Here is an 18,357-nt window from a genome sequence, read left to right as displayed (position 1 = left end):
GTGAAATGGAATTGTGATGTGTAATCCTATGGAATGAATGATGGAAAGAATAGTAATTGTGGTTATAGATCTTATTTGAGTAAATAGGAGTTATCTAGATGAAATGGTTAGATAGGTCTATGATGCATTGTGACAAATGTAAGAATGAGTAATAGGAACATTTGGTTAGTGTTTCAAACGAACCTAAAAAAATATAATGTGGAAGAGTTATGCATATGTGTTATGTTTATCCTAGTTGCACGAATAGTAAATGATTAGTTGAATGATAGAATTATGTCAAGTAGTGACGTTGAGATACCTTAGGGAATGCATATATTGCATAATATTGGTTAGTGATATGTTAACGATTATATGATTTAATTCCGCTTGCGTAATATGGATCTATGGTTATGTTCATGTTGTTTTTTAATGTGTTCTTGTAAATAGTTAATGTTGCATTAACGTATGTTAGTGATAACATAGAAGTATTGAATGATTTAAAAAAAAAACTAATTCCATTTGTTAGTAGATTTTAGATTATTTATCTAGGGTATTTTGGTGGGAATTACAATGGGGAGGTGGGTAGTAAATCCAAAAGAGGGCATGACATGAACAACTACCCAAAGGTAGGAGTGAATGACACATGTGATTGTAGGATTATGCCATGTGTCCTCACACCAACCACTCTAATATAACCTAAGAAAGCTTAATAATGTGTAGGAAAAATAATTATTTCCTTACATAAGAGAAAATAAATACCTACACTAACAATGTCTTTAGGGAAATGGTCTCATTCATGCATACCCCACAGTTAGTGCATTCGAGTGCTAGGTCATAACATGTAGTGCAGGGGACACAAGGATATCTTTGATCCAATGAGAGTAAAGTTGGAGATTCTATGAGATAAGGTGGAGTGACAATGAACATTAGAGGAGTTGATAAAACATGAGCTCATGGAAGTCAGAGTAAAGGCGATGAGACTTGGAGGTCTTGTCAAGGGGATGGAGAGGAGGATCTCCTTTAGGATTCACCAATAATCCATGGCATCCCATAGACATTCCTCTATTCCACAACCACTGGTAAAAGTGGGTCCGGAAAAAGTGGGGAAGAATACTAAGAGTGTAATTTTCACCCTTACAACTATAACTAACTAAATATAAAAGTTGAAATAAATATTTAATGATTCATATATTTTACATCATATTAGAATATCATTCATTTTCACTCGACAAATATTCAAGAATGTATAAATGATATATTTTTATTTATTTTAATTTGAAAATGAGTTCCATCTTGAAATCCCTATTTATGTCTTTTGATGTGAACTTGAACTCACCAATATTTAGTTCCAAGTTATAATTTAAGTCTTTTTTACATCACAAATGGTCCTTCAACAATTTTTAAGTTGCTATTTACTAAGAAAAATATTAAAGCTATTTAATATTAGAGTTATGGAAATACAAACCCTTGTAAACATATAATTAAGAAAATATCTTCCAAATATAATATAACATGTGATATGGGAAATACATGAAAAGCTTAAGAATGAGATAATTTACAGTTGATATAGATGAAGATACCACCATTTTCAATTTTTGTTGGTATAGTCTTCAATATTATTTTAAAAATTAAATAATCAACATTAAATCTCATCTATTTAACATTGTTGTCAACAATACAAAGTCTTATAATTTTTTCCTTTTCTCTATATTTTTGAGTTTTCCATTTGTATCACATTTCCTATGATCTCCTTTTTTCTCTCTAAAAATTCTGAAATATCTTTTGAATCTGATTCAGCTTCCCCCATTATACATGGGGAAGAATACATAGAACTTTTACCCAGTGACTCTTGCATATATGATTTCTCTACATTATTTACAAAGCACAAAATACTCTCTGAGCAATACTCTACTGCATTTTTAGGGATAGTAGGCTTATATTTTAATAACTTGGCATACTCCTTTAAAGAATGGAACATGTAGTCATAAACATACTTCATTTTCAACTCATTCAACATGAAATCACTCCCTGCCTTACCAATTTCCTTTACCTGCAAAATGTCCAAAATATTTAAAATTTTGTTCAAATAAGTTAAATGAAGATGTTTTAAAAAAAATATGTATTTGATTACAACATTCTAATGATTTTTTTTTTTTAATAAATAAATAGATGAATATTTTGTACCACTCTAGTTTTGACTTATCATGAGAATAAATTGAATAAAATAAAAGATAGATTATCATTTTGAGCCAGTTTAATTATGAATTTTTTGTGGAGGAAATAGATAGGTTAAAGTTTCAAACCATTTTATGTGTGTGATTCATAGAGTTATTAAATAGATTGGTATTACACAACCCTATTTGTGTGACCTTTCAACAAAATAAATATCATATAAACACAAAATAAAATAATATTCTAATTCATTTTTTATGTTTAATCATCAAGAAAAATGGTGTATAAATAAAAAAAATTAAAATATACATGTAACATATCATAAAATGAAATTGCATAAAAAAAAGAATTGGGTCAAACATTGAGACTACTATTTGTGTTACCAATCATTAGGTTGATACCAAAGAATATGTAAGAAATTAGTAGAAATAAAAAAATTCTACGTATCAGACAATTATAAATGAAGAAATATGTAAGGAATTACACTCACCACTTTTGTGTTGTTGTTTCCCCAATTGACGATAAATTTGATGGATTCACACTTCTTATTTGGTTTTATTGGCCAATAGTGATGTTGTGGAATAAGGCCACGATTGAAGAAATCATGAAATTCTGGTGTTATAAGGAGTGTTGGAGAGTTACAAGCCAAAATATATTTGAGGCTCACTGACCAAGCATTCCCTTCTACGTATATCTTGTATCTTCAAACACAAAACAAATAAAAAGTGTTTCAATATTGTGCATTTTAAAACATTTTCTTTTAATTTATATTTACTCAATGACAACTAGACATAATTATCAAATAATTAAATTAACCAAATCTTGAGAATTATGTTTAAAACTAAATACCAAATAAACACTATTACAAAAATGTGGAGAAAGTGTAGGAACATAACCTTTTTATAAACATGGATATACTTCTATAGGTCATTTAGACCAATTTAATGTAAATAAGTTATATTTCTATCTGAATATACATATAAACCATAACTAGTATACAAAAGCTTAAATCAAGATACTTAAACATATATAAATAATTTTTTTTTTATAATTTAATAGAAAAAATTGATAGACAATTAATAGAGAAAGTATAAAAACAATCTTTAAAAAAACATAGATACACTTTAATAGGCCATATAAACCTATTTATTCTAAATATGTTAAAATTATCTCTTAATAAGATACATGTCATAACCAATATATTATATCTTAACCAAGGCAATTAGAAGAAGATACATAAATTTAATAGATAATTAGATAGTTATAATAAGAAACTTTATCATAAAATATGTTAGAAGTTATATCTTATTAATGAAGTTGGGTTTACTCTTAAGATTGGTCATACTTTCCTATATAAATTCTTTATTAAAAAAATTAGAGTTGATGTTTTGATTACTATTGAAATAAATAATAAATTTTACTTTTTAATTTTTTATATATCTAATAGTTCTTAGGAAAGAGCTTATACCTGTGAACACATTGGGTGGAAAGTTTGGAGTTTCTAAATCCTTCTTTGGACTCTTTGACCCAATCCTGTGTACACACATTTAAATTGAAGTTCATAAAAAATAATTTGAAAACTTTGTATGGTGAAAATGGATAGTAATAAGCATAAAGAAAGAAAAGAAACATTAAAAACTATTAGAAATGATTGAGACATTATTAAAGTATAATGCTGGCACATTTGTTATTTTTTATTGTCTATGTTTTAATTAAAAATTAATATATTAACCTATTTCAAATCTTAACAATAATAAATCCTTGTAATATATTTAAAAAATCAACTCTTCTTTATTATAAATAAGAATTTGATTTCTAATTTACACCATGATAAATAGAGATTTAAATTTAGAATAAGTTATATGATAATACAATACATCTTATATTTGAAAAAAAATGATATTATGAAATAAGAATATTATTGATAATTGAAACATATGCTTGTGAGATTTAATCTTTAATTCATTTACCTGTGTATATAGTTTTCCATTCCAATTGGGTGACTTCTTGCACTTCATCAGGTCCACTCTCTTGGGAGAAACCCAAGGATTGCCTTTCCAATAGGCTGTTGGATCTCTATTTTCCCACTTGATACGTTGGCTTCCATTTCGAATCTCTTGCACCAATCTATCCCATGGCGGTATTTGTAATTCTACCCTGCAAAGGTGTGCAAAATTTATTATTTATCCCAAGGTTAAATTATCTCAATTTTAAACCACCATTTTTCTAAGAAAATTTATTTTATATACTTATACTAATACTCCTTAATTATAGTATATCATACTTTTTGTGTTGCTACTCTTCTTGTTATTAATCATTGTTAATTAACTTGTTCATATAATTCATCATATTTTTATTTTTTTAATACTACATTGTAGGGAATATATTTGAAGTTTAGGCTTGGATTATTTATTTTATTACTCGAAACTAATCAATCACATTGATATTGAAAACACCCCTTGTCTAATGAGAGGACACTAAGCTACTTTCAAATAAAAACCCCTAGGTCTATGGTTTTTGTTTTCACAAATAATAAAAAAGATGATTTTACATATGAAACTCATTATTTTGTGAATTTTTATAAATGGTTTGTCTCTACTTATCATAAAAAAATTTCTCAAAATTTTCATCCCTTCATTTTAATCTAGTGACAAAAGAGGGGTCTTCTTTTAATCTTGTCCATCAACCCATGTCAATTTTCTATTGATATGATATAATTGTAAATTTTTGAGTTTAGATATTTTTTAATAAGATTGTATTCTTATTGAAAGGAGAAATTATGTGTGAAAACTCTAATTAAAATATTATTCTTTTTGTACACAATTTCAAAGCTTTTTACAATAAACTATATATTCTATTCAATATTTAGATATATTCTTCAACATGGATCGTCAATCTGTTAAAACTTTTTGCTCTCCAACTTCCTTGAATAATTCATTACCATATTTAGAGAACTTTTAAGTAAAGGATGTTCATTATAATATCTTTCATTTTAATTTCACCAATTCTAAATATAGAAAATCTTTAAGTATATTATATAGATGAGTTAATAATTTCAAGTTCTTGATCGTAATGTAGTTGTATATAAAAATGTATGAATTCAATGGAACATACTAATAATTATATAACAAATAGAAGCTAAAATATAAAGTTCATCTATAAGTAGTTACTCACATTTTAAATTACAAGAGACATTTTGAATTCAAAAGAAGGTACTTATGTCAACATTATATCAGTTTAAGAGTCTACAAAAGGTCTTAGATTTGATTTTTTAACCTAAATTAAAAATAAATATTAAAGCTCCAAATAAAAAAAAATCTAATATGAATAAGAAAATTCTAACAAGAAATCTACTTTGCAAATTTCTATATAGTTTTTCCTACTAAATTGATTTTTTTATTATAAATAGTATGATATAAGTTTAACAAGGTTATTGAAATCATTCTTATATTTTTTTTTATTGGTTTGAACTTTTACACTCGGACCAAGAAAATGGTTTGTTAGTATATTACATAACACTAAGGGACATGATAATGCTATTATTTTAGCTTTTATAGAAGAACTTCATAAAAGACCTTTAGTTTTCCATATGAATGAGGACTCTTTGGTTTGGGTTAAAAATGCTACAGGTTCCTATTCAGTTAAAGAGGGGTACAATTCTTTGGTTCAGGCCCCCTTGCCATCTTGTTGGCCTGCTAGGCTTTTCTGGCATCCTGCTTGTCTTCCAAAGGCAGGGGCTTTTGCTTGGTTGGCAGTCCAAGATAAAGTCCTTACTGGAATGTGGTTGGATAGACTTGGGATTACAACAGTTTTTCCTTGTGTTTTCTGTGATTATTGTATGGAATCGATGGATCACCTTTTCCTGCTATGTCTTTTTGCCTCTGAGTGTTGGTATTGGTTGTTTGATATGTTAGGATGGTCTTCTGTTCTTTGTCCAAATCTACTTTCACAATTTATGGCATGGCCCTTGTTGTTTCCCTCTTCGTTCTAGTCATCTCTTTGGGTTGTCGCTCCATCTCTGCTGATTTGGAATCTTTGGCTTGAAAGGAATTCAAGAATCTTCAAACATAAATCCTCATCTTTGAGAGTCATAATTGGTAAAATTCAAGCTTCCATTAGTGAAGTGGTGCTTGCTTTCATTCATAGAAATTTAGATCATCTCAGGTCCTTTTATCATTGGGATAATTGGGTCACTTGGCGATGGTCTTTACTTCATTTGATGCCTTCTCATGGGGTTATAATAGATGGAGTTTCTTCGACTCTTAAGCGCAAGATGGCTAAATGGAGTCCTCCTCCTTTTCCTTCATTCAAACTTCAGTTTGATGGGGCCTCTAAGGGTAATCTGGAGAGGTTTGGGGTTGGGGTAATTATTTTTTATCACTCCTCAAAGATCATCAAAGCAGTGGGTAAATATATTGGTCATGGCACTAATAATGTGGCTAAGTTTCAGGCCTTATCCTTTGGACTTGATCTTGCTCGTTCTTTAAACATTAAGGACATTGTTATTGAAGGTGATTCAATGTTGGTATTTCAGGTGATTGCTAGAAAAAAGTGTCTCTCTTGGCACTTGCAGTATTTTTTAGAGCACATTCTCCTTCAACTAAATGGCTTTTCCACTTTCTCTATTTCTCACTGTTTTAGAGAGATTAATGCTTTCGCGGATTTTCTTGCAAACAAGGTTGTTGTTGAGGGTGTTGATCATATAGAACTTGCCCCTTCTAATTTTCCTATCTCTTGCATGAAACTTCTCTGTTAACAGACCTTTCATTCATAAACTTCCTTCATTCCCTATTCTTGGTGTAGTTGTTCTTTCGTAAGTGCCTATAATGAGGGTGTTGGCCTTTGAGGCAATATCCTTGCTATTGACATTTATTGGGAGAATCTCCTCATTAAGGAGAGAGTTTGTTGTGGTTTCTTTTTTTGGATTTGCCATTTTGTCGACTGACCTCTCCCATCTCCTTGCTTTGTGGGGTGTTATACTTCCTTGTATGGCTATAGGGGGGATGGTGTTTGGCCTTATGACAACAATTCTGTTATAGTTATTTCTGGTAGTAGCTCCTTATTTTGTATAGAGGTTGGAGGGGCAATTTTATGCTCGACGGACACTTATTGACAGTTATTGGGTTTTGAGTTGATTATCATGTTTTGATTGTTGTTTTGAATACTATGGATACCCCTGTTGATGGATATCTTTGTTCTTCTTTTGTCACTTATAAGAGTGAGATTGTATGGGTTCTTGTGTAATTATTTTCCTTTATAGTCAGATGTGGGATATCTTATGATTGGCTGGCAGTTTTGGTATTTTTGGGCTTCTTGCTTGGCATTGTCCCGTGAAGCTTCATGCTGGGCTTATGGGTTTATCATCACGGTAGATGGATACCTTGGTTTCCTTTGGATATTTTGAGGATTTCTTTGGTATCGAATCTTCTATGTCAATCATTTAATTTTGTGGTTGGACTCTGTTAAAATACATTGGGTCTGATTTTCTATTTTTTTGGTAATCATTTCTCTTTGTGGTTAGATATGGGTAACTTTGCCATGAGCTTTCATTTCACATTATGTAGAGCTGGTCCTTCTATGGATTCATTTTGTTCTGCGGGTACCTTGCTGGTTAGGCAGTTGCTTTAATGATTGGGTCTGTTGTAAAGATATGAGGGAATTATTTTCATCTTTTCGTATGAGTTCTCTTGCTTGGCAGTTTCTCTCATGATGTTGAGATAATCATACAACGGTTATCCTTTTCTTTGTTATATTCTGAATGAGGGACAAGTTATTTGGTGGTGCAGATGGCTCCTTTTCTTGTTGTTGTTGTTATGGCTTTTGCTTTGGATTCTTTTATAGATAGGCCTCTCCCTAATTCCTGAGGGTTTTTTCCATCCTTCTCTGCTTATTATATGGATGGGCATATGTTTTGCTAACTATTCTTGTGATGTCAGGACTGCTTTTACTTGGTTCCCTTCTGGCTGTGGGTTTTGTTCTCTGCAGGGCCTTGGAGTCATGTGGTGCATAGACAGTTTGGTCTCTTTGGGGTGATGACACTATTTTTGTGGACATGGTGGTTTCATTTTGGGGTGCCATCTTCTTCATTGATTCCTATAAGCTTTTTCCAAGCTTCCTTTATATCTAATGTGATTGATATTGTAATCAGGGGTTGTATCTGGGTTGCTTATGGGCTTTTGTAATGGGTAGATAGGCTTTTGTTTTTTGAGCAATACTGAAGGGTTTTCTTACTGGTTCTTTCCCTTCAGTCTTCGTTGAACCAGATGCCATGTAAAAAATATAAAGATTTAATATAATTTCAGTGGTTCATCCACTTTTATCAAAAAAAAACAAAAAAACTAAGGGACATGTGACTAGGTTGGAGGATTATCAAATTCTCATTTATAAATCCTAAAGACACCCTTTTTTTTAATAAAGTTGTTCACAACCCGTGTTGTGGAAAAATTGAGCTTTATCACCCTCAAGATAATAATGTGTTAAATGTTGAGCTCATAACTCTAAACATTATATGGCTAAGCCAAATAATTATTAAATCTTATTTTTTTATATATAACCCCTATGACTCCTCTTATCCAAGTCAAGGCAACTTTTAATTCCATAGATACTTAGTAAGGCCTAGCATATATAAATATAGTGTTGTAATGAAATTGGAGAAGATATAGTTAAAATAATTAGGGTTGATAATCATAAATCATAAATTATCATAATTATGATTAACGAGAGATGTATTAATATAGGGACGAGGAACTAATCAAATTATGGTATGTGAGAATCAATAAAGAGAATATATAAAAAAATATAAGTGTGGTCTTATAATAATTTTTTTAACAATCATATTCATAATTTCTAACAATCACATTCATAATTTAGATTCAAATCACACTCATAATATAAGCATTAATAAAGTTTAATAATAGAAAATAATGTTCTATCAAATTAAAAATTGTTGATAAAAGTTACCTCTTATCATAGACTACACGTATAAACTTTCTCTATATAAAAAGTAGGTATGAATTTTAATCCGTATATTCAATATTAATATTAATAAAATAAACGTAATAACAAGTGGTCACTTGACTTTAATATCTCATTTATTTGAATAGTTATATCTTAATAAGTTACTTAGTTCTCTTCAAGAAACTCTCTTTTAGTATTCTTAATTCTATGGTTCTTCCAAGGAACTTCAATGTGTATAATAATTGAAAATATTTTATTTAATTTTTAATAGTAATTTTTATATTAAAAAATAAAATATGAATCAATTTATAAATTATATAAATTTTAAAATAGTGTACCTCTATAGAAAAAAAGAGAGTGAGTGTAGAGCTCTGTAATGAATTGTTTGGCTCTGCAGACAAGGAAAATCGTTTTGATGAGATTGGTATTAATGTGAAACAAGTTGGAAAGGAGAGTATTTTGGCAAAAGGGAATAAGGGTAGAGATAATTTTGTTGTGAAATCTTCATACAAGGATGCCCTAAATTCTGACTCCAGTGAACTCAAAATCCCTTTTTCTGTGCAGTTTGTAACAGAGATTGGAGGAGACATGTCTGTTGAGCCCACAATGGGAGGAGAGAGATTTGCAAGCATATTCAATATAGGAAACACCAAAGATGGAGAATTCTCTCAAAGTCCTCTCCATCTCCCAAAGTGAAGAAATGCTCGAAGCCTTAAGAACTGAAGAATCAAAGTTAAAAAATATTTCAGTTTGTTTGGATTCTAATTTGTTGTGCATTCTGGTTAATTATTTGATGACTAGATTGCCTTGGTTTGGGGGAAAAAAATGGGTATTCATGTCTCCTTTTGTAGAAAGATACAGAGGCGATTGATTGTTGTTTTCTTTACAAATAACTTGATATGCAAGACAAAGTGGTAAAAAGAGTACTGGAATGTTGGCCAATCCATGTTTTGATCTCTCCTATGGGCTTGAACAAAAAATTGTGAGGAAATTAAATTGTTAAGTCCAGCCCAAGTTTGATGGAAATAAATAATAATTCACTAGAGCTGTGGAATTTTTTACCTATTATTATGAAGCCTATAGGAACTGTCATGGAGGTGGAAGAATCTAGAGTTAGGGGAGAGGGACCATTAGATGTTAGGGATAACTTTGTCAACGTGTAGTCGTTACATGGAATATCGTAAGACTTTTGTTCTTTTTAAGAAATGTAAAATGGACATGCAACTCATCAAAATAACACGTCTACTACGAAGTGTCCAAAAAATGATTTTTTAAAGATTCGACCAAAACTTAATCTAAAAATGCCTAGTAATTGAAAAAATATATATCATTTCTTGTTAGTAAAATATCATATTTTTATTTAGAATATAACTTATATGCAACATAAATGGACGAAATACATATTAGTAACCATAAATATTTGTTATCTCTGACTTGTAAATCCAACATAAATGGATCAATAGTTGAACAAAAAAAATATTTGTTGTTATAGAAAATACTCATTATTATAAAAAATACAACTTATATCCAACACAAATGGACCAAAAGTTGAACACTAAAACTTGTTGAAAATCCTTCTCATTTCATAGAAAAATAGAAGGTATTTTTTGTGCTCACCTTTTATATTTGTGATGGGACAAATTATTAATATGAAATATTCCAATGAATATACATTGCTACCCCAAAAGTTGCACACATAGGAATACTATTTTTTCACTATGACAACAATACTTGCTTGAGCAAGTATCTTATTTTATTAAATGAGCATCTTACTTTTTAAATGACACACTTATAGTGGATAGCTATGATATTTTATTTCAAACAAAAAACTATTTATTTCACTTGTTAATGAATGTATATTTGTACTTTTTATATAACATTTACACGTTCTAATGTGTTCAACTATAAGTCTATTTTGACCAACATTTGGTTATTTTTTTATTTATATATGGACTATTTATTTATAATATATAGTATAAATTTGTGGTAAGATTGGATATTATGAGCACAATTGCTATAACAACTATTGGGCCTGTTCAACTACTGGTCCCTCTCCTCTACCCCGCCTCACCTTAATGCAAGAGTTTTGATTTCTCTATTACCAGGGGTTGAAATCCCTCATATTCTTAATATTCATATTGATAAAAACACTGTGAAATATGAATTGGAACTGCGTGGATCTCCTAATGCTTGTTTCCTTTTTAAAAGGAACAGACACCTCATAAAAGATTGTCCTAAAATGTGGCCTAATCCCACAAGTGATTAAGCCCTCTCCTTCCTATCCTAACAATACCAAACTTACTCAAGAGGATAACTCAAATCAAGTTAAAGAACCTATTAATGGGGATAACACAAAGTCCCAACATATGGATGTGAACCACTCTAAGATTGACCCACCTAATGTTGAAATAGATTGTAATGAAAAAGCATCTTTATAAGACTCCCTTTTTATGGGGGGGGATTGAAGTTATTAGAGCTCAGACTACAACTATTCTTAAACCTAACTCAGATATGACATCTAATAGAAAAAAGAACCCCAATGCCTTGGTCCAAAAAAGATTCAACAACTAGCCTTGAAAATAATGAAAGAGAGGGTAGATAAAATCAGAAAAGTAGCTAAATCAGCTAACCAGGGTTTGGTAGAATAAACACTTACTAGTGACCACTTCATGATTCTATTAAAAGAAGACATCACCATTGTGTACAAATTTGATATGCAGTTTGATCACTTCTTCCTCCATGGACGTAACAATTTGAATAAGAAAGAGATTGAATTGTTGAACAAGTTCCTAGAGGATAAGAAGATCAAGAAGCCCAATCTTGAAGAGATAGACAAGAGAAAGAAGGCGGACTTCCAGTTTGAGCCTATATAGACAGATTTGAACTTGATTGTGCCTCCACTGGGTACATTTGAGTGTGATTAAGCAAAGCACAATAATAATATTATTGGTGCATGGTATTAAATATCTAACAGTGTTTTACATTTTTTGTCTCTCATTAGATGCTAGTGTTTGAAATAGGTATCTGTTTTTTTGGATGGTATCACCTAGTTTATTCATTTAAAACTTAGTGGAGCAACCACTCCTCATAATGTATTTTGATTTGCTACACTACTTTCAATAGAAAAAAAATGATATAAACTTTAAGAAATTTTAGTATAATTTTAATAATATTAAAAAATATATCTTTGTATTAGAGATAGTTTATAAATATCAATGTGAGATTAATATAAGCTCTTGCAAGTAGTAAAATTAGAGACTAACACAATCTTCTTGTGAGTAAACACTTTAGAAATTACTTATGGAAGACCAAAATGAATTAAAAGAGTACACCTTATCACCTAGTAACATCATTATATGATTAGAATATGAAACCACATGGTAACAATTTCATGCTTGTGTTCTTATTTCTTAAGTATGTTGGTTGTACTTGTGAATTCCTATAATTTCACCCCCATATCCTGGAATGTGTGGGAAAAAATAGTGTTTAGGATTTAATTTCTACAACCACTTAATCATTTATAAGAAGTTTCAAGATTACCTTAATTATGGTAATATCAATTGTTGTACTTCCAAGCATTTGAAATAACATATCTATACTAAGGATACTCAAGTTTCTTTTAAGGTAGTGGATCCCTTCGAATATTTTTACAATTTTGAATATGTTGGATCTATTACACCAACAAGTCAATTTGTTGCAACACAACATACTAAAATGGTTTATGATGGAGAAAGAAATAATTAGCATGAGATTGGAATTTTTGCACAAATAAGTCAATGGGGAACAACCCCAAACCTAAATCAAGAGTCAATTCAACAAGGACCATTGTAACCATTTAGAGGATATATGTGAAATTAAAGAGGAATTAAATTATTTGAACATAAAAGTTCTTTAAATTGATAGTCTAAACTAAGATACCTTGAATGAAATATTGAAGAAGGTAATCCAACTTAGTTGGATTATGATCGAGAACTCTACCACCAACACTACTATACTCTAGGATAATATATTGAAAAGGAAGGGGAGTCTTAAAGAAAGTTGGGCCTTGTAAAAGAACTAGAAGCCAAAAGCGGAAGAACAAGATTGTCTTGACTAAGATGGACATGGATTTGGTTGATGAACATTTCAAGTTCCTAAGAGAGGAGTGAGAAGTTGTTGATCACTAAATGATCTCTCTTCTTAATAACATGCTTTCTTGTTGTCCTCTTGTTATCTTTTTGTTGTTATTATAGTGTCTCTTGTTGTTAGTTTATAACCTTGTTACAAGCAAGCTCTTTCTTCAGTTTCATTGTACGTATACTTTATTTATGAATTGTTGGGTTTCATCATTGGATCTATTATAGTTTTTGTACAAGTATATATGCCCTTTCAAAACCCCACATTAACATATATAAGTATTTAAATATTGAAATTATATATTTTAAATCATGTGAAGTGTAATATTTTTAAAATAGAATATAATATAAAATATATAAATTATATTCAAATATTCTAAATATAATTAAATACCATTTAATCACTAATTTCACCCCTTGATATTATTGAAGTTATTCCTATTGATATAATTACTTTATTAATACTTGTTCAACAAAAAAATATCACCCTAAATTCGAATACTTAATGCAAAAGAAAATATAGATTATTTATCAACTTAAAAGTTTGAATAAATCATTTAAATATTTTTCATATTAACATATTTTCACTACATATTGAGTCTCAACTATATGCCAAATTTTTTTTTTTTAAATTATTTAAAACTATTTTTCTCATATATACCCAAAAGTCTGAGTCCAAAAAAGAAAAAGAAGCAGCCAAATTTCTCTAGAATATAAGGCTTATGTTAACAAATTTATAAATAAATTATAATCAAACCCAACACATATATCAAATTTATTATACGCTAATTAATTCTTAATCACACGCTAATTAATATATATCCTTGAGAAGGGATTCTCAACCATTATATGCGAGTTTACAATATAAAAAGTGATCTAAACAATTGAATTTCATATCCTTCATTGAAAAATAAGGCATAGCATCATTCGTTAAACTTATAAGCTCTACCTTGGTTTGTGCAAACTTGGCTCTATTTTTGGTATGGTTTTTAGTCAAAATAAAGGATAATAGTCTTTTACAATATATTGCTGCCAATATATCTATCTATATTCTTTATAATAGTAAATACCTCATTATGAACTAATGTGCTATGATATTGCCTAAGCAAAGGCAACTCCAAGATCACAATGGAGGGCTTGGACCGTGTCTCCTTGAGACAAAGCTTTTGGCTAGATGCAGAGTGACAATGGTGCAAGTATCATGATTCCACTTTTAGGATATGGAGTTTTGGTTTTGCTAGTTATGCATGACTTGTACGTTTGCTAGAAGGTTCTCGATCCTTTTTCTGAGGATCATTTCTAGTGGGTAATTTCTTGATAGGACGATCTCCTCTCCCTCACTAATGTGCTATGATATTTGCCTAAGCAATGAAATCTTCAAGATGTCAATCAGGCATTTGACATGGTCTCCTTGAGACAAGACCTCTACCTACATGTAAAGTAATAATGAGGTAAGCATCATGATTCCACCTCTAGGATAATAACTTTTGATTTTGCTAGCTATGCGTGACTTGCAGGTTAGCTAGAAGGTCCTCGATCCTCTTTCTGAGGAGCCTTCCCAATAGATAGTTTCTCGATAAGATGATCTCCTCCTACCTTACTTTGTGTCATACCAAGCATTTAACAACATTATTTCTTGACATGAATGCTAACCCTTAATTCCACATTTAATCATGTGTTTTATTAGATCATACATTCAACCAACCACTTTTTATTATAAACCTTCTATTGTATGCTCTTTATATTTGTACAGTTATATCCATAAACATGTTTTCAATAAAATCAAGCTATATAACTTTCATATAAATCAACTTAATTTGAATTTTTAAAAACTAAAATGATGTATAAAACAAACTAGATTTACTAACTAGTGCTTTAAAGTATATTTTCATGCCAAATAAAAACTAAAAGCATACAACAACAAAAAAAAGAGTGAGCATGTGAGATAGAGGAAAACTCACCACCCCCAGAAGGACCAATCGGGAAAAGCAATATCATATGTATAACTGCTCCCGCAGTAATGAAACAATGGCGGAGGCTGAGCGTTTTTGTAGTCATCCTTACGAATAACAGGCTTATCGTTGCAATTAAACATGAGATCAAAATCAGGTACCATTCCTGGATACTTCTTCAACATTTGAGCAAATCCCCAGATAGTAAACAAATCCCTCGTCTGAAAACAGTGATGATAACTCTCCACAAACAATCTTCCATTAATAACAATAACTCTGAAGGATGCCTTGCTTTTAGCCTTCTCAACAGCTTCCAACGTTATTCCTCCCTTTTCCCACGGCTTCAGATCTTGCCGAATGAACTTAAAATAAAAGGGACAGCTTTCTGAGTTATTACCAGGGGATTGAATTTTATTGTTTGGGAATGTGAATTTAGGTAAAAGGGAGGATATTTGGGCGGCTTTGCAGGAGCAGTCAATGCTTTGTTTGGCTTTGGTTATCTGTTGCCAGACTGTGGCGGATTCTTTGTTGTTGTTCGGGTTGAATTCTGGTCGGTACAGATTGCTTGCCGCAATTGAATTCTCCTTCCATAGCTCCTCTGACTGAAAGAAAGTCGTGCAATTTCAATACATTAGACTTCCAAATTATTGTAATTCAGATCCCCAAAGAAAAAGTGTAGTAAACATGGGTTACCCAACAAAACTCTATATAAATTTAGAGTTAATATCTTTTAGATTAAGGGTTAAAAGATCAAGGATATTCATTCCAAGAGACTTTTACAATTCATGATATCAAGAGAACGTTGTTTTTGGATTCAATTGTGTTTATGATTTTTGCATCAACGTTTCTGATCACATTTTATGATCTATCAACAGGATGAAAAAATCCCTTTGACTCTATTCATCTGGATCATGGAGTGTGATCCAAAACGTTGATGTAAAAATTGTGGACACAATTTAATCTAGAAACGGTTTCACTTAATATTCATTCTGTCAAAGTCATTTGGGATGTCATATCTTGCTCAACAAGATTAGATGCTGAAGAGCTAATTTAAATTTATTCAACTTCACTAACAGATCAAACACCCATTTTCAAACGTGCATATTACCTTTTGATAATTAGACTGCGCTGAGACCACTAATAACACTAATAATTTGTGGGCCCTATTTCAATGGATTTCATTTGGTTACCCACAAATATTTGCCTTCTGGAAAGATGGCAGAATATCCAGCCTTAAGAGAGAGATGTCGATTTTTTAAAACTAATCAAGATCCATTCTTTAAAACTTAGCAGGTTTTATCTACTAAGAAATCAGAAATTCATTTTTCATAAGTAATTCAATTAAATCTATCCCTTAATTCCAATGGATTCTTACAATTCTTGACGTATCCTGGTAAAATCCCTTTGTTTTCACACTTCTTAATGTTTATCATACAAGAAAAGTTCAAAAGATTTATTAAGTTAATCTGTTTTAACAACTTCATAAACATATTAAAAAAAATTGTTGTGAAAGTTCTCCATTACGGTAAAGTGGGATTTCAAAAGGGCCCATAACCTCATATATAATATATTCGATTTCTGAATTATTTCCTACTTGATGGGTAATACTATCAGATTCTTCTCTTTACTTTACATAAAGTAAGAAAACCTTTAAAACTTTCGCTTTTATCTTTTCATCAAAAGAAAATCTTTTCAACCATGATCAAAACCTCTACTTTTCAATCCAGAAAACTTCTACTAATTGCATAAATCTTTGAAAAATCTAAAAACCAACCAAAAAAACATTAAATTCACTCCAAAAATTTTCAGATCTCTGAAACAAAAAACAATAAAAAAGAGGCTAAATTCATACCCAACGCTTGAAGATGACAACAAATGTCAATGCAAACAGCAGAGCCAGAAAGCAGGTAACTGCTGATCCTTTCAAAACATTCATTCTCGTAGGATTTCCACAGCTTTTCGGAGAGAATACAGTAAAATAATTGCAGCTCCTGCGTGTGCTCAATTCGATGAAACTTTTAAAGCAGTTGCCGTGCTGATAAAGGTAAAACCCCACCAGAAATTGCGAAAAGATCCCGTGAGAGTTCTTCCTTAGCTCTAAGAACAATTAATTATGTATGTCACGAAGTCTTCGGGAAAAAAACTCGAGATTCATGCCAAATCTTTGTACGATCTTTCTGTTAGGTGTGACTTCTCTTTTAGTTCTGCTAGAGAGAAATGCACAAAGCACAAGTTTTTCCACTCGGGGGGCTTTGGGCTATAATTATGGATCTATTGGCGCTCACTGTGTAATGACTTGGATTATGCAGATCAAAACGTGTACTGGTTTGAGGCACTGATTTGAGGTTTTTAGCCGTAGACGTATCAATTTAATCTTTGACCAGGAAATTTGTGCCGACTTTTCAACATTGGTTATTTAAAGCAGGTCAAGCTATTTGTGGAATTATTAACACATGGATGCAGGTCAAGCTATTTGTGGAATTATTAACACATGGATGGCGCATGAGTTGATTTAATTGAGGAGATCAATTTCATTTACTAGTACAAGTCTTCAAAGTTCTACAAATCAATTTCATTTAAATCATCTTATTAGATTTTTAATTGAGGAGATCAATTTCATTTACTAGTACAAGTCTTCAAAGTTCCACAAATCAATTTCATTCAAATCATCTTATTAGATTTTTTCTATTTCATTTACTAGTACAAGTCTTCAAAGTTCCACAAATCAATTTCATTCAAATCATCTTACCAGATTTTTTCTTTCTCCTTTTTTCTTTTTCACACTTAAAATAAAATAATTCATTTTTTATAAAGAAAATAAAACTTCTTTGAATTTTTTTATTTTCATCTCATCCTTTGAAATTTCTTCTACCCTTACCAATTAACACCATAGTCTTTTACACACTTTTCCTGTCTTTCGCAAGTTGGCTTCCTCTTCCAATAGAAACTTCATCGTCTCCTCATTATTTATTAAGTTAATAATTCATTATTATCCCATTTGAATTGAAATGGTAGTTTTTCAATTTCATTGAACCAAAAAAAAATCTTTGTGGCAGTCAAATCAAAAACTTCTTCTTCCTCCATAATTGACTACACCTACAAATTAGAAACTTCTTCTTCCCTCAGACGTTGACTTCATCTTCTAATAAAAACATTAGCTATTTAATGCAGGTCAAGCTACT

General features: G+C 30.7%; 1 protein-coding gene across 1 annotated transcript; it reads right to left on the bottom strand.

The window, feature by feature from the left end:
• Positions 1 to 1,612: 1,612 nt before the first annotated feature.
• Positions 1,613 to 17,489, bottom strand: LOC131041265 (uncharacterized). The gene is made up of 6 exons (XM_057974290.2): positions 17,028 to 17,489; positions 15,185 to 15,777; positions 4,122 to 4,308; positions 3,620 to 3,684; positions 2,642 to 2,852; positions 1,613 to 2,029 (listed from the first exon to the last, which is right to left on the bottom strand). Exons 1-6 carry the CDS (start codon positions 17,109 to 17,111, stop codon positions 1,685 to 1,687), a joined length of 1,485 nt encoding a protein of 494 aa, XP_057830273.1. The 5' UTR covers positions 17,112 to 17,489; the 3' UTR covers positions 1,613 to 1,684.
• Between the last annotated feature and the right edge of the window lie 868 nt (positions 17,490 to 18,357).

The sequence above is a fragment of the Cryptomeria japonica genome, chromosome 6 (genome assembly GCF_030272615.1).
Source record: "Cryptomeria japonica chromosome 6, Sugi_1.0, whole genome shotgun sequence".
Lineage (NCBI taxonomy): Eukaryota > Viridiplantae > Streptophyta > Pinopsida > Cupressales > Cupressaceae > Cryptomeria > Cryptomeria japonica.
Note: the sequence above shows the minus strand (reverse complement) of the source record. Positions and strands in the feature narration are given on the sequence as shown.

Bases quoted from the DNA above. Each gene is read 5' to 3' on its own strand.
- LOC131041265 (XM_057974290.2), bottom strand. From the start codon at position 17,111: ATGAATGTTTTGAAAGGATCAGCAGTTACCTGCTTTCTGGCTCTGCTG. The intron at 4,309-15,184 runs GTGAGTTTTCCT...ACACCTTTGCAG, and splicing joins GATTGGTCCTTCTGGGGGTG to GGTAGAATTACAAATACCGC. The intron at 3,685-4,121 runs GTAAATGAATTA...GTGTGTACACAG, and splicing joins ATGGAAAACTATATACACAG to GATTGGGTCAAAGAGTCCAA.